Raw genomic sequence first — 13,175 nt, 5'->3', positions numbered from 1 at the left:
TCTCACTTGAATTCTGTGGTGATTTTCTGGACTATCATAAGAAAATTTGCTTTTATTAAATGATGTACATCTTTTTCATGCAATTAAACACAAATCCCTGGTAACGTCATGGGCCTTTTTTTAGTGGCCCTATGTGTCATGGCCCACAAATCACTCTAAAAACTGTGATCTTTTTAGAGATTGTAGTCATAAAGCTCTGTATGGTTCCTTTTGTGCCAAAGGCCTGTCCTGACTGCATACAGCAGGTTTTAACTTTGACTACAGTACTGGGAGCCCACTGAGAAATTTATGGCAAGTTGCGGGGGGGGGAGGAAAAAAAAAAAAAAAAAAAAAAAGACCAGTTAAAAAAAAAAATTGGTGTGTCTGTCTCCTTTTTTTTCCTCATCAACTTGCTCTTCTGGAGACACCTGCTGCCATTCTACTGCTAGCTCAGGATTCATTAGAAAACAAGTTTCACCTGTGACATTCTCACATGTGAAATCTTTGCCCAGATTTTGAACCACATTGCTCTCAAGAAAGGGCAGTGGCTACATGCAAATACCAGGAGAGTTGGTTGACAGGATTGATTGTGTGGGGTCAAATGCTAAAAAGGTATGTACAAATGTGATTTGGTTTCTTGAAAAAGTATCAAAAGACTTTCTCTGATATCTGATGTGGTGACATTCACTGTTTCTGCATTTAGACATTTTTCTCTGTATGCCTCAGGCTGTTAACATGCAGAAGTTATCTAATTTATTTTATTTTATTTATTGGACAGGGGTCAGGCATGTTGTAAATTATGGATTGCATTCTCAGTGAATCAAAATATTTAGGTTGCTTGTGAGGTTCAGTCCTTGGCATCATGTCACTAATTACTTTTACACAACTCTGAAATAATGACAAAAGGAAAATGCATCAACAAAGAAGGAGAAATTAAACTTTGTAAAACAAAACAAAAGCCACATCAGAAATAGAAAGTGTTATTTAAGGGGAAAAGCGGGTGACCAAATGTGCAGTCTGGATTCAGTACAATGTTGTATGGCAAGAGAAGAGACACTCAGCTTTGGATCTTCTCCAGGCAGAGGAAAATTTATGACATAAATTTTCTTTGATAAACATTCCTGAGAAACTTCTTTGTATTTTAATCTTAATGAATGTTTGTCTCAATCCAGTTGTCTCTCTCTCTCTATTTTTTTTTTTTTTTGGTTGGCTGTGGTTTTTTATATCTCCTTTCTGATTCTTTTATATTCTGAATATACCTCAATGGCAACCGTTGAAGATATGTCTTGCTTACAAGCTAATTGGTAGTAGAAGGTAGTCAACCCTGTACCTGGATTGCTTTAGGGCTTTTGAAGAGTGTCCCCAGATATTCTGATTTTCCCATACTTACACTTCAGAATACTGTAGCAGTATTTTCTCAGTTTTCCCCATACAAGGTGCAGAAGCATTCCCAGGGGCTTTCAGCGTGCTACCCCGGCAATGTTTCTAGTCTCTAGCTGTCCCATGTAATGAGAGATGAGAAGCAAGAGTTAAGCCTCCCTAGAAATAGCAATAACAACAAGCCATTGGTCTGTTTTATGCCATACTTACGTATTTATTTCTCTATAATAGTGGCTGAATTGGAGTCTGTGTGTTGGAAGTAGGAGTTCAGCTTTTTGCTTCGACAGAACCAAATGGCATTAGTTTTGCTTTTACTCAAAAGTGGAAAATAACTCAAAACTGCATCAAAGGACCATTAAAACAAATGAATGGGTATGGTATGCTTTTGTAACTTTATAAATCAAACATAACTCTACGTACTTATTGATTGTTGTTTCAGTGTGCAAGGTGTAAGATAGCAATGTGTTTTATAACTCCTTCCCTTACAGAGATGCATCTAATGTCACTAGAATTGTTGCTTAATTTACAGTTTGATCTTCCTAGTGACATGTATAACAAGTTAAATATCAGCAGAGTGCATTTAATAAACACTAATTTGTATTAATCTTATCGTAGGCCATATCTGTAATGTAGGGACCTTGTGTGTGGTACAGTAGAAAGGGAATATATTTACAAATTTGTTTCGAATTTAAAAACTGTACATTTCAGTATCTATATTTTTTGGAAACATTTACTAGATAGCAGTTACGTGAATTCTTATGATTATACAGGCTAAAAAGGAATAAAATAGATAAGCAATTTACAGAATGTAAGAATGTTACCTTTTTTGTGTTCTTTGTCTAATTACAATTAGAGTCTAAACTGTAAACTGGTTCAGATAGAGGATATTTCTTACAAAAGACCTAATTCTTCACTGCTCTTCCAGTACGGAGTGAAGAGAAAATGGTAATAATATTTAGAAGTGTTTTATATTTCCACTTTTTCTCTAATCCAACTGAGTATATAAAATGGAGGGTAGCCATGAATTGAGCTATATGTGTTTGTATCATGCCCACCGCAAAAGAGCTCAATCTCGTTAGCTGAGGGTGGCTGTAGTCCTATGCTAAAAATGTAACAAACGATCATAATGGCACTCAAAGACAACCGCTTCTAGCGAAGAGAAGTAGACAGTAGATGCACCTTGACCGCAAACACCAGAGCAAACCTCACGACCACAAAAGGAAGGCTGGAATGCCTTCCAGAACACATAGGAGTGGGTGCTGTGGATTGTTCCAAAACACCCTTGCACTTCTAATTGCATGATGCTTGTTTTACATCAGACAATCGATGGAAGCAAATCTGTTTGTTTTAATCCCAGCGTCCTTGGTGCACCGGTTAGTAAGAGCAGAATATAGTTGAAAAAGCAGTCAGGTTAGGAATACAGAGACAAAACATGATGACTCTAACCCTGTTCAGTAGATGAGTTAAAAAAAGACACTGAATTGTTATTGGGGAAGTGATGAGAATGTGGTGATAAAACCTGCGAGGATTATATTGAGAGCCACGCAGAAAGGCCCACTGGGTTAAGCAGAAAGATCTCGGTTTCAGTGCACTTGGAATCACGCTCAACAATTATTATCTACTTTTACAAATAGATCAAAGTTGTGTTTTTCGGATACGTAGGCTCAGAAGCTTACGTTTGGCTATAAAACATAGGTTGCCTGTTCAGAAGAGACTCGATTTCTACCAACCACTCCTCCGCACATGCACCTGGGGGGGGAAAGGGAGAAATCTCCTTTTGATGGGAGTTGGTTATCTGTATGAAATGAGTTAGGTTCGTCGTCGGGTATATTGTGGCAGACATTTACATATTCGTAACCGTCATTGGAAAAGACACCGAGGAGGAACATTCCTGCTGGCATTGTCATCCAAGAGGGCGCAGATCGGATGGGCACTGGCAGTAAACAGGTCTGTCACTCAGAAAGTAATCATCCTGATCAGGATGGAGGCAGAGCAGGGAGACTGCACGTAAGGTGAGGCTGTGGGCTTCGGTCAGGATGGTGTGTTCCGTGCAAAATAACTGCGCTGAAAAAAGAACATAGGAAAAAAAAAAAGAGACTTAGAGCAACAGGTTCCTATTTTAGTAACATTTTATGTTCATAACCTTAACGAGAAACTGTCAATTTGAAATCCAGTTAGCTTCTTAAATCATTTCAAGCACAGTTCCTATCCATGGATATGCTCTCTATTTTTGTGACTATTTTTTAAAATTGTTCTGGTTTTATTTATTTTTTTTTTAAGCTGCTTCTGTGCAGACCAAGGCTACTAAGACAAACAGTAAAGAGACCCTGTAGCTAACTGACAGTATAGAGAAATAATAAAATAAGTTGTACCCAAAATAAAGGAACTGGGAGGGGGGACATGACACAAAATCGGGAATGTGTCCTCTCTCTAATTTTTCTCGTTTTCATAGTTAGAAGTTACTTTTTGCCAAAATATGTGTGATTTAATTTTAAATGTGTTTACATATATTTTTATTTCTAAAAAAAAAAAAAAAAAAAAATTATAGTTTACATCTGTATTAATTTTGAGGTTCCTGTACCCTGGCTGAAGCGGGGTGGACAGGATCAAAGAGTGCTGACCTCCTTTTAAAAAATTATTAGAAACTTTATTGTAATATTTAGTGGCCCTGAGGGAAATTTGAATTCAAATTTTAGATGATGGTTCAGATTTCTTCTTAAGGGTAGTGTCAGTTCTCTTTTACAGGGAGGGTTGCAGATGGTAGGCCCCTGCTGAAATTGCAAGTAAATAGCTGATAAACGAGGGCTTCCCACTTGCAAATGAGATGGTTTTACTTTTCCTTGAAGAAATTCAGTAAATTGAAAAACTCTAAATAGCACAGAAATTTCAGTCCTCCAGACCGCCTTCTCCTTCTCAGATTTTGCTATACTATATTCAGCACTCAGTTTTGCCAACACCGAACATGCCTGATGTGGCATTTACATTCTTTAAAAAAAGCATAGATTAGTTACATTTCTAAGAGTTAACTTCTCCTCTTGACACAGGTACTTAATTCCCATTAATGGAAATGGCAGCTAGGCATGCACACTGAAAGGAAAAATCTGTTCCTAAGCATATGATCCAAACTGCATTGTAGCTAAACATTTCCATACTCTGAAGTAAGCACTCATTATCTGCGAGATATTCTTCATAGTAAGTGCATCAACCCCACTCTATTCTCCCTCCGCTCTCTTGTAACCTGTACCAAAACACTCTTTTCTAGAAATCTTACAGATTTGTTCTTAATGCTGCAGTTGTTTTGGATGTGTGCCTAAAAAAGAAAATCCATTTAGGATCTTCAGAGTTTTGCATATTTTCTGTGAGAATTTTCCGGTAAATCGTTCTGTGGAACATCTTACACTTCCTTGGACTTTGTAGGTCTCTATTATTAAAACCTACAGTGGAAACAACAAAACCTGAAAAGCTCTTTTTTTTTTCTTTTTTTTTTTTCCCCCCCCAGCACTTCCTTTACTTACTGTATTGTGGTATCTGCCAAAGGCACTAGGCTGAAGTGCTAGCATTTGATAATTTAAAAAAAATAAATTAATGTTTCATTTACCGTTTTCCTTCTGCCAGTATGCTTGTATAAAGACCTGTGGATTCTGTCTATGCAATATTCCAGAGTTATGGTATTTCTAACTTGAGCTGGGTGGATAAATGATTTTTCGGTTCACCTCTTGAACTGGAGAACCACAATAGCAACAAAAAATTCAGCTAAGCACAAGAATTCAGAACAGAGTTTATGACTTGAGTTGTTTCTCTTCACCCAAATGAAAATCAGAGGGTTTTTGTTTAGTTCAACCCAAATTGTCCTCTTTTACCTGGACTTGCTTGTTTTGGGCATCCCTTAAAGGAAGCAAAGCAAGAGAAATGCACATTCACTGAACTGCTGGGGGGGGAGGTTTCATTTTTCTCATCAGTTGAAGATATTTGAACTTATATCTTGAATTCTCGGTTTGAGAAGAGAATTGAGAGAACTGAATGTGGATCTCCCAGGCTGGGCGTGGGTTTTGTGACTACAACCCGCTCAGTAGAAAGGGGCATCGGGGCTTAAGATTACTAGTCAAAAGTTTCAGGACAAGATAAAACTTCCCATGTTAAAAACTGGACAGTTGCATATTACATACCTTTTCTTCTTTCTCAGTCAGTGGTTATTTATCCCAATTTCTCAGTTTTTCCACTTTCTGATATGATAGCAGCCTTTGTGACATGTCCTGGCAATTTCTAAAAAGCAAGCCTTAAAGTTAATATGAAATGATTTGCAGAAAGGTTTCAGAGATTCCCTCAAACCATTTGTTTAACTTGCTTTTTCTCCCTCTTGCGATTGCAGTTGAACTTACTATGAGAACATAATTTTATCGATAAGTCTATACAATAGACTGTTAATAATCCAATAATAATAATACAATGATACAGTAATACAATATTAATACAATAGTAACTAACTTTTTTTCTCGTTTGACCCAACTCTGTTTCCCCCCACTCAGCTGGGAGAGGGAGCTCAGTAGTGGCAGAAAACGTAAAATGAAGGAAACCGGGAAGAAGGGGTAGGTACCTGAGCACAAAATGCGTTGGGGTAAATGTAAACTAGGGTAAGGGAAAAGAAGCGTTCATGTCAGAAGCATTCAGGGGAATGATCTCTGCTTCCTTCCTTTCTCCCATTCCCTCTCCCCTTCCAGGCTCTCCCTCTTGCTCAGTTATCTTTTTCTCCCCTGAACGCTTTTTTGCCTTTTCCTCCCCTTTTATTATGGTTCTTTGTACTTCTTCCTAGCCTAGCCAATGTCCTCTTCCATAATTCCTGATGCTGATGGTGATTCCTCTGGTTTATAATCATATTAGCTGAGAGCCAGGAACCAAGGAGCCCCATTGTGCTAGGCATAATACCAGCTTGGAGGAGTATGTGATCATCGCCCTGAAAAAGCTCAAATAGGAAATGATATAGGAAGAGGTAAATATATGTGAACAGACGAGGGAAGGACGTGGTAGAAGAAGGGCAGTTGTGGAGTGGAGCTGAGCTGAAAAAAGGTTATGAGGATAGAGAGCTGAGTGGAGCTAACGTGCGGTCAAAATCTGGTAGTCCTGTTCTGCCAAAACTGTTGAAATTTGTTTGAATAAAAGGTGGTCTTAACTTTCCTCCAGCTGGGGCTTCTGAGTGGTTTCTCTCTGCAAACTTCTCCCAAGGCCAAGTGTGAGGAAACAGGGGAAGCAAAGGAAGAAGCGGCAGAGAAGCAACAGCATTTATGGATGGGCAACGGTGCATCAAGGGGAAAATGAAAGACCAAGAAAAGGGTCTCTATAAATGTGAATACAGCAATAAGTATGTCTTAACTAAATAGTAGATGTGAAAAGCATGCCTTTGTGGGGAAAAAAAGCTAAAATATACATGTTTCAGCAGCGTAAGGACTGTTGTCGACTGTGAGGCACGTGGGATCTTTGTTTCTCATCCTTTTGCAGGAGTTGGCTAACTGCGTCAACTGGGGCAAGCTACTAAGCCTGCCTGCATCTCAGTTTCCTTATTTGAGGCCAAATTCTCCTACTAAGTAGCCTCCTACTCCACACAGAGATTTGCTGATTTGAATGGAGCCCCTGTGGAGTAAGATACTTTTCAATACAAATAAAGTTTTGGAATCGGCCCTAATTATATTTATTACCTGCAGAGGAGTAATGTGAGACTTAACGTGGTTTGAGACCCTCAGATGAAAGAGAAAGTATTTGGAATTGTTCTTTTTAATCATCTGCTGCCTTTTCAATGTCTACTTCATAGCTGTCCTAAAAGGGCTAGCTACTAAATAACAAATGAAAAATCCTTGTACGTATTAACTAGGTTTGTCAGACTCCTATGAATGGACCTCTGTGGAAAATATTATTTGCTAGGGGCTACTGAAGGAAGTCGGTTTACCCTGCCCCACAGTGAGGAGCCATTAGATCAACCTCATGCCAGAAGTTGACAGATTGTACGCGACTCCGCTCCGAGCGCTGCGGTGGTGTAAGGCAGGCTGGAGACAGCCTGCGCAGATCCTCTTCTATGAACGGCAGCGAAGGCGCCTTCGCAAAGTTAGCTTCGGCGTTTTGTTTCGTGAATGGTCTAGTGCTCTTCGGGGATGATGTGCATAAGTTACGAGTGGGTTTGGCACTCGTGATTTAAATGATCATCCCAGACTCCTAGCTGATGACGCCTTTATGCCAACGCTGGACTGACTGGCCCCTGTGTGAGCCTGCTGGATTATAACATAGGCATTGAAAGGGAAAAGGAGCAAATTAAACAGAGTAGCTGCTGGATATTAATAAAAATAATAAGCTTTTCTATTTGGAATTTTTTTAAGCCAAGGGGCATGAAAATGTCGAACGTTTTATGGATGCTCTGTGTGAATATGTGTATATATTTCAAAAAGTAAACTTGCTTTCTCTGTGTCACTGGGAGGTAGGGCTAAGAGGGGAAGAGAGGGGGCAGTGGACCTAATCAAACTGTTGTGGGGTCAAAACCTCGTGGTTTTTAAAGGCCCTTAATGTTGTCCAGCTGCAAACGAAAGGAGAAAAAAAAAAAAAAAAGGAGAAAGGAATTAGGGCTGGGGAACTGGAAAGAATGGAGTATAGATATGTGGTTGTGTGTGGGTGTGTGTGCATGTGTGTGCTAAAGAACAGGGAGACCCGTTTTTTTCCTCTTTTTTTTTTTTCTACACCCCCCTCCCCGCCACTGCCAGCTCAGTGCCAGGCTGGACACGGGCCGCGCAGGCTATCGAGGCGTTGTGCGCCCCGCTTCCAGGGCAGCCCCCGCCTGGAGCCGGGGCTCGGGCGGCAATTTCCCCGCGGCGCTCTCCCTCCCGCCCGCTGCCCCCTCTCCTCTCGCCTCTCCTCTCCTCTGCTCTCCTCTCTCCTCTCCTCTGCTCTCCTCTCTCCTCTCCCCGCCGGGGCGGAGCGGGCGGCGGGGCTCCCCGCGCCGCCGGGGCGGGATGCGGGGCCGGCGCGGATGCTGCCCGCGGCTCCGTCCCCGGGTGTCAAAGGTCCATTACCTGATCGCCGGCCTCGCCTGCCAGATTTCTGGCTAGATAACGGGGCGTGCGCGGAGGCTGCGCCCCGCCAGCCGCCGAGGGCTCTGCCGCCGCGCTTCGTCCGCCGCGTTATCGGGGGCTGCCTGGGCAGGGGCAACTAGAGGGGTCCGCAGCCGAGGGACGCCTCCCGCTCGGCCAAAGCGGGGCAAAAAAGGGGGGGGGGGGGGGGGGAGAAAACCGGAGGAGCCCTAGCAGACGAACGGAAAGTTTCTTTTTGTTGTTGTTTGTGCGTGTGTGTGCGCGCCCGCTGTTTTGGCATGTGGCTACCTTTTCCCTTGCACACAACAGGGCTGTTTGATGGGAGTTTGGAGCCGAGGAAACTTTGGGTTTGTTGCCAGGACGGTTCGCAGCACTTTGTGGAAAGCAAGAGCTAACAGTGAGACCGACAGAGTGAGTGACAAGTTGTTTACAGGTTTCCTTGAAGGGGCCTCTGCTATATTTCAATCTGTCAAAGTTGCTTTTCTTCCCCCAGAACAATGCCTGATTGTTGTGCGGGGTGGTTGGTGGGTTTTTTTTTTTTCCCCCTCCCCTCCCGAAAGAGAGAAAGAGGGAGAGAGAAAGCGAGAGAGCGGAGAGGGAGGGGGGAGAGAAAGGAATGAAAATTCTGCGGAGCACAAATGCCTTCGGTAACATTTTTATGTGTCTAATCTTTTCTCCCCTATTTCAACTCCGAGAGAGTTGATAACTGTTTCAATTTAATCAGTCTGCTCTTGTTTTATCTTCTTTCTCCACTGATCTTCCTCAGCGTAGGGGATTTGCTCCTGGTTTGCTGGTTTAGGTGGACTGTCGGGCTTTTTTCTCCTTTTTTTTTTCCTCCCCCCCTCCTCCCCCCCCCCATTTATTTCCCCCTCCCCCTCCCCCCCCCCCCCCCCCCCCCCAGTTTTTAGGACATGGAACGAGTTGACTTTTCCCGTTTCGCGGCGGCGGGCGAGCAGAATTAAAAGGAAAGGACAGGCACCCCGAGGTTGCCCAGCGCCTGGCAGCCGCGGTGGGGGGAGCTGTGCGAGCAGCCTGCTGCGCGGCGCGCTGCCCCTTTAAGAGCCTGGTCAAGGAGTCCTCGCTCAGAGCGAGCGAGCGAGCCGGGAGGGAGGGAGGGAGGGAGGGAGAGGGGGAGAGAGAGAAAATCAATCGGTTTAGGAGGTTTGGACTCACTTGACAGGTTCAGTTGGAGGCGACCATAGGTGGCTGCTGTGACAAAGGGAAATTGTGCTTTTCCAGCATGCTAACTGACCCTGATTTACCTCAGGAGTTTGAAAGGTGAGTCGAGTTGTTGGGGCGGGGGGGCTGCTGCCTTTTGCGTTGGGGGGGGCTTCCCCCCCTGTTGTTTTTTTTTTTTTTTGTTCTGTTTTGTGGTTTGTTTGTTGTCGTATTTTTTTTTTTTTTTAATTTCTGCGGGCACGCGTGTTTGCGCGCCTGTGCGCGGATCGGCTGCCCGCCGTGCGGGCTCGCAGACGGGGCCGGGCGCGCAACTCCGGCGCTTGGCGGCGGGCCGGGGAGATGCTCCCCCCGCCGCCCCCCCGCCGGCTACCTTGGCTAGTCGCACGGCGTGTCAGTTCGCCGGGGGGGCGGGGCGGGGCGGGGGAGCCCCGCGCCCGCGGCGGGCGCCGCCGAGCCCCTCTCCCCGCCGCCCCGGCGCTGCGCCCGCGGCGCGCAGCTTTGTTCGGCCGCCGGGGAGCCGCCGTGCCCTCCGCCGGCCCCGCCGTGCCCTCCGCCGGCCCCGCCGCCGCGGGCAGCCAGGTGCCTGCCGCCGCAGCGCCTCCCCGCCCCTGCCCGGGGACTCCCCGGCGAGGGAGGATGCCCGGCGGCGGGCGAGGCGGGGGGTTCAACTTGAGCCTCGCCCTCCCGTCCGACTTGGGAAGGCGCTCCGCCGAGCACATGACCTTTTGTTGATCTCGCAGGAGCGATTATTTTTAGGCAAGTTAACATCCCGGCCCTCCGTCAGGAGAACATCCTTCTGCCGGGGGGGGGGGGGGGGGGGGGAGAAAAAGAAAAAAGTGAAACTTGCCTCCAAGTTTTGGCCGTCGCCTCTCTCGTGGAGTGTGTCAAGAGCGGGGTTTGGGTATGACGAGCGGGGTTTGGGTATGACGTAGACGCGCCCGGCTCCCCCTGCCCGAAGCCGGAGCCTTCCCTGCCTGGAATCAAGTTTTTGCTGTCACTGGCGACGGCTTGTGACCTCCGAGAGTTCAGTCCTTGTTTCATATGATCTGGCGCTCCTAAGAGGTTTTGAAGTGTTTCTCAGGCGCTTGTACACACGTCCATTGATGATCCGGCATCCCTTCCCTCCGGCTTCATTTTTAAAGGTTATTAATAGTCCCTTGTGCGGCTGCAGTAAACAATCCAAACTTTCATTTCTGAGCGGTAAATAAAAGAACGCCAGGATGCGCGTTACTTAGGTTTTTCTCATCTTCGTGAAAGCTACCTCCTGTATAAACATTTGGTTGTATCTGACTATGCAATACAAGCTAGGTGCTAGACCAGCTGGTTAAAAATATGCTAAGTCAAGCTGTTCATCGTTCAAACCTACTGAATTTGATAGTAAAGGCATAGAAAAGAAGGCAAGATAAAAACATTTTAAGTGGGCTGAGGAACATGCATGCAGAGAAAGGACACGAAAGAACACTCGAATTAAAAGATCGGAGAAAAATAAAATTGGGAAACGCAGAAAAGAACTATTTTAACGCTTTCAATCCTCGTTCTGCAACTAGAACGCTTCCTTACTAGAAAGTGGAATTGGCATGGTTGCACTGCTCCAAGGTTGTCTTTAATACAGTTAATTTTCCAGACTTGCTTGGAATACTTGGCGTTTTTCTTTGGTTTGTTATCGCTACAATAATAGAACAAAATTGGTTTTGTTCACGTGCGTTGTATTAACTTAGTCAACTACCTGAGGAAACTGTTACTGTTTCTGGTGTCGAATCTGATCTAGCATCACGATCATGCATTTGCCTTGTTCATACGATTAATAGATTCAAGTGTTTCGTATGCTTCACTGAGATTATACATAGAAATTTATAAGCAAGCGATTTTGATTATTCTTTGAACTTTGTGATCAACAGAATACTTGTAAACTCTCTGAAGCAGATTGAAGTCCTTTCATTTTCCTGTTGGGGGACCTTTTTTTTTTTTTTTTTTTAATCTGAAGTCTCTCTGCATTCTAAATATATATTTATATAAATTTTATATATAAACAAATAATTTTGGACAAAACATATTCCTTAGAAATAAAATGAGGTTCTCTACTCTCCCCCCCGCCCCCCTTAGGCATACATTTCATTTTCAGAGATCCCAGCTTTGCTCTTGTAAACATTCTAGTTAAATAATCAATACGCTGCTCTCCTTTTGCTATGCAGATAATAGCAAGCAGTAGAAATGGGAAGCAATAAAAACGAACCTCGGGACATATAATTTTTTTTTTTTTTTTTTTTACACAATTTTCCCGCTGCAGTTGAAATTGGTAATACAAACCAATATCTCCGTTAATCATTACCATTTGTTTACATTGTGTGTGTTTGACTATAGTTACACACACATACACAGAGTAGATACTGTCCATGTAATATATGTGTGTTTACCAGAAAACAGCCATGAGGGGACACTTTCTCTTACACAGAGATGTACAGACCCTCAGACACACACATGCTGACAGAGTTCACGTGTGTATATATGCACAATGCACAGATGATTGTTTTTTAGACATTTATGGCAGGTTATTTTCTCAGGTTCCCAATAAACACAGTTCTTGGAGCACACTTCTGCAGTCGCTGGGGTCCAGCATGTCGTATCTGCATGACTGGCTTCAGATTTGTTATTGCTATCCATCTCCCACTTTTCCCTTTTAAACTTGAATAGCAAATTACAAGGAGGTAAAGATTTATCAAGCAAAGTTGTTTGCAGTTCAGATCTCGGAGCGTCTGTATGTATCTCAGGAGGTTATTCTTCTCTCCCTGTCGTCTTTCCCATGATGTTTTAGTGTATCCCGGTAAACTGCAAACAGTTCAGAAACTTTCAGTCACCCCGACTGAAGGGGTCTGGATCAAGGGGACTTCTCTTGTGTATCTGTGGCCATTATCAGGGGGCATTTGCGATACACACTTGGAATGAAAATGATCCTCGGTGTCAGACGAATAAACGTTCATTAATTCATTCAGCATCACTAGTAAATTGCAGTAGGTTTTGTGAATTAGCATGTATAATTAATTACCATACCAAAAATGTGAGGGTTTTCATCCTTTCCTGAGAAGTTACTTGCATGTCTTTATTTCTGTTTGTGGCGGTTCAGCTGCCTGATTGAGAGGAGCATCAGAATGCGTACGCTGAGGGGGATGATGTTTGCAGAAACGTTGTAGAAAGAAATTATAACTGGAATCTGCTCTGTTTGTTACACAGGGAAAGGATAACTTCTGGGATGTAGTTTTTGATGTACCTGTGGCACTCTGAATTGGCTTTAAAGGTCTCGAAAAGAAGAACTCTTTTGTTGTTGGTTTGGTTTTTTGGTTTGTGTTTTGTTTTTTTTTTTTTTTTTTTTTTTAAAGACGGATCATTATACTTAAATATAACAAGTATGGCCACAATAGAAAGTAAGTTTACTTCATTGAGGAAAAGGTAGAGATGGCCAGAACCATCGCAGGCAGCTGTTAAATTTACAGAATGATAAAATCTCAGAAATGCCTAACATAAAGTTTTAATGTCTTAATAAAATCTGATAAATGAAAAATAGATAAAGTGACT

The 13,175-nt window shown here is 43.4% G+C and overlaps 1 protein-coding gene across 5 annotated transcripts in view; it reads left to right on the top strand.

Annotated features, from left to right (window-relative positions):
* Window positions 1-9,666: 9,666 nt before the first annotated feature.
* The window catches only part of SOX5 (SRY-box transcription factor 5), a gene marked incomplete at its 5' end in the record, with an annotated part of 291,635 nt that continues 288,126 nt past the window's right edge, over window positions 9,667-13,175 (top strand). For all 5 annotated transcript variants that reach the window (XM_082308710.1, XM_082308708.1, XM_082308706.1 and 2 more), the window contains one exon: window positions 9,667-9,704. In XM_082308710.1, coding sequence (XP_082164836.1) covers window positions 9,667-9,704 — 38 coding nt within the window. The remainder of the gene's footprint in view (window positions 9,705-13,175) is intronic.

This window comes from Platalea leucorodia, assembly GCF_965183815.1.
Source record: "Platalea leucorodia genome assembly, chromosome: 4".
Classification (NCBI taxonomy): domain Eukaryota; kingdom Metazoa; phylum Chordata; class Aves; order Pelecaniformes; family Threskiornithidae; genus Platalea; species Platalea leucorodia.
Note: the sequence above shows the minus strand (reverse complement) of the source record. Positions and strands in the feature narration are given on the sequence as shown.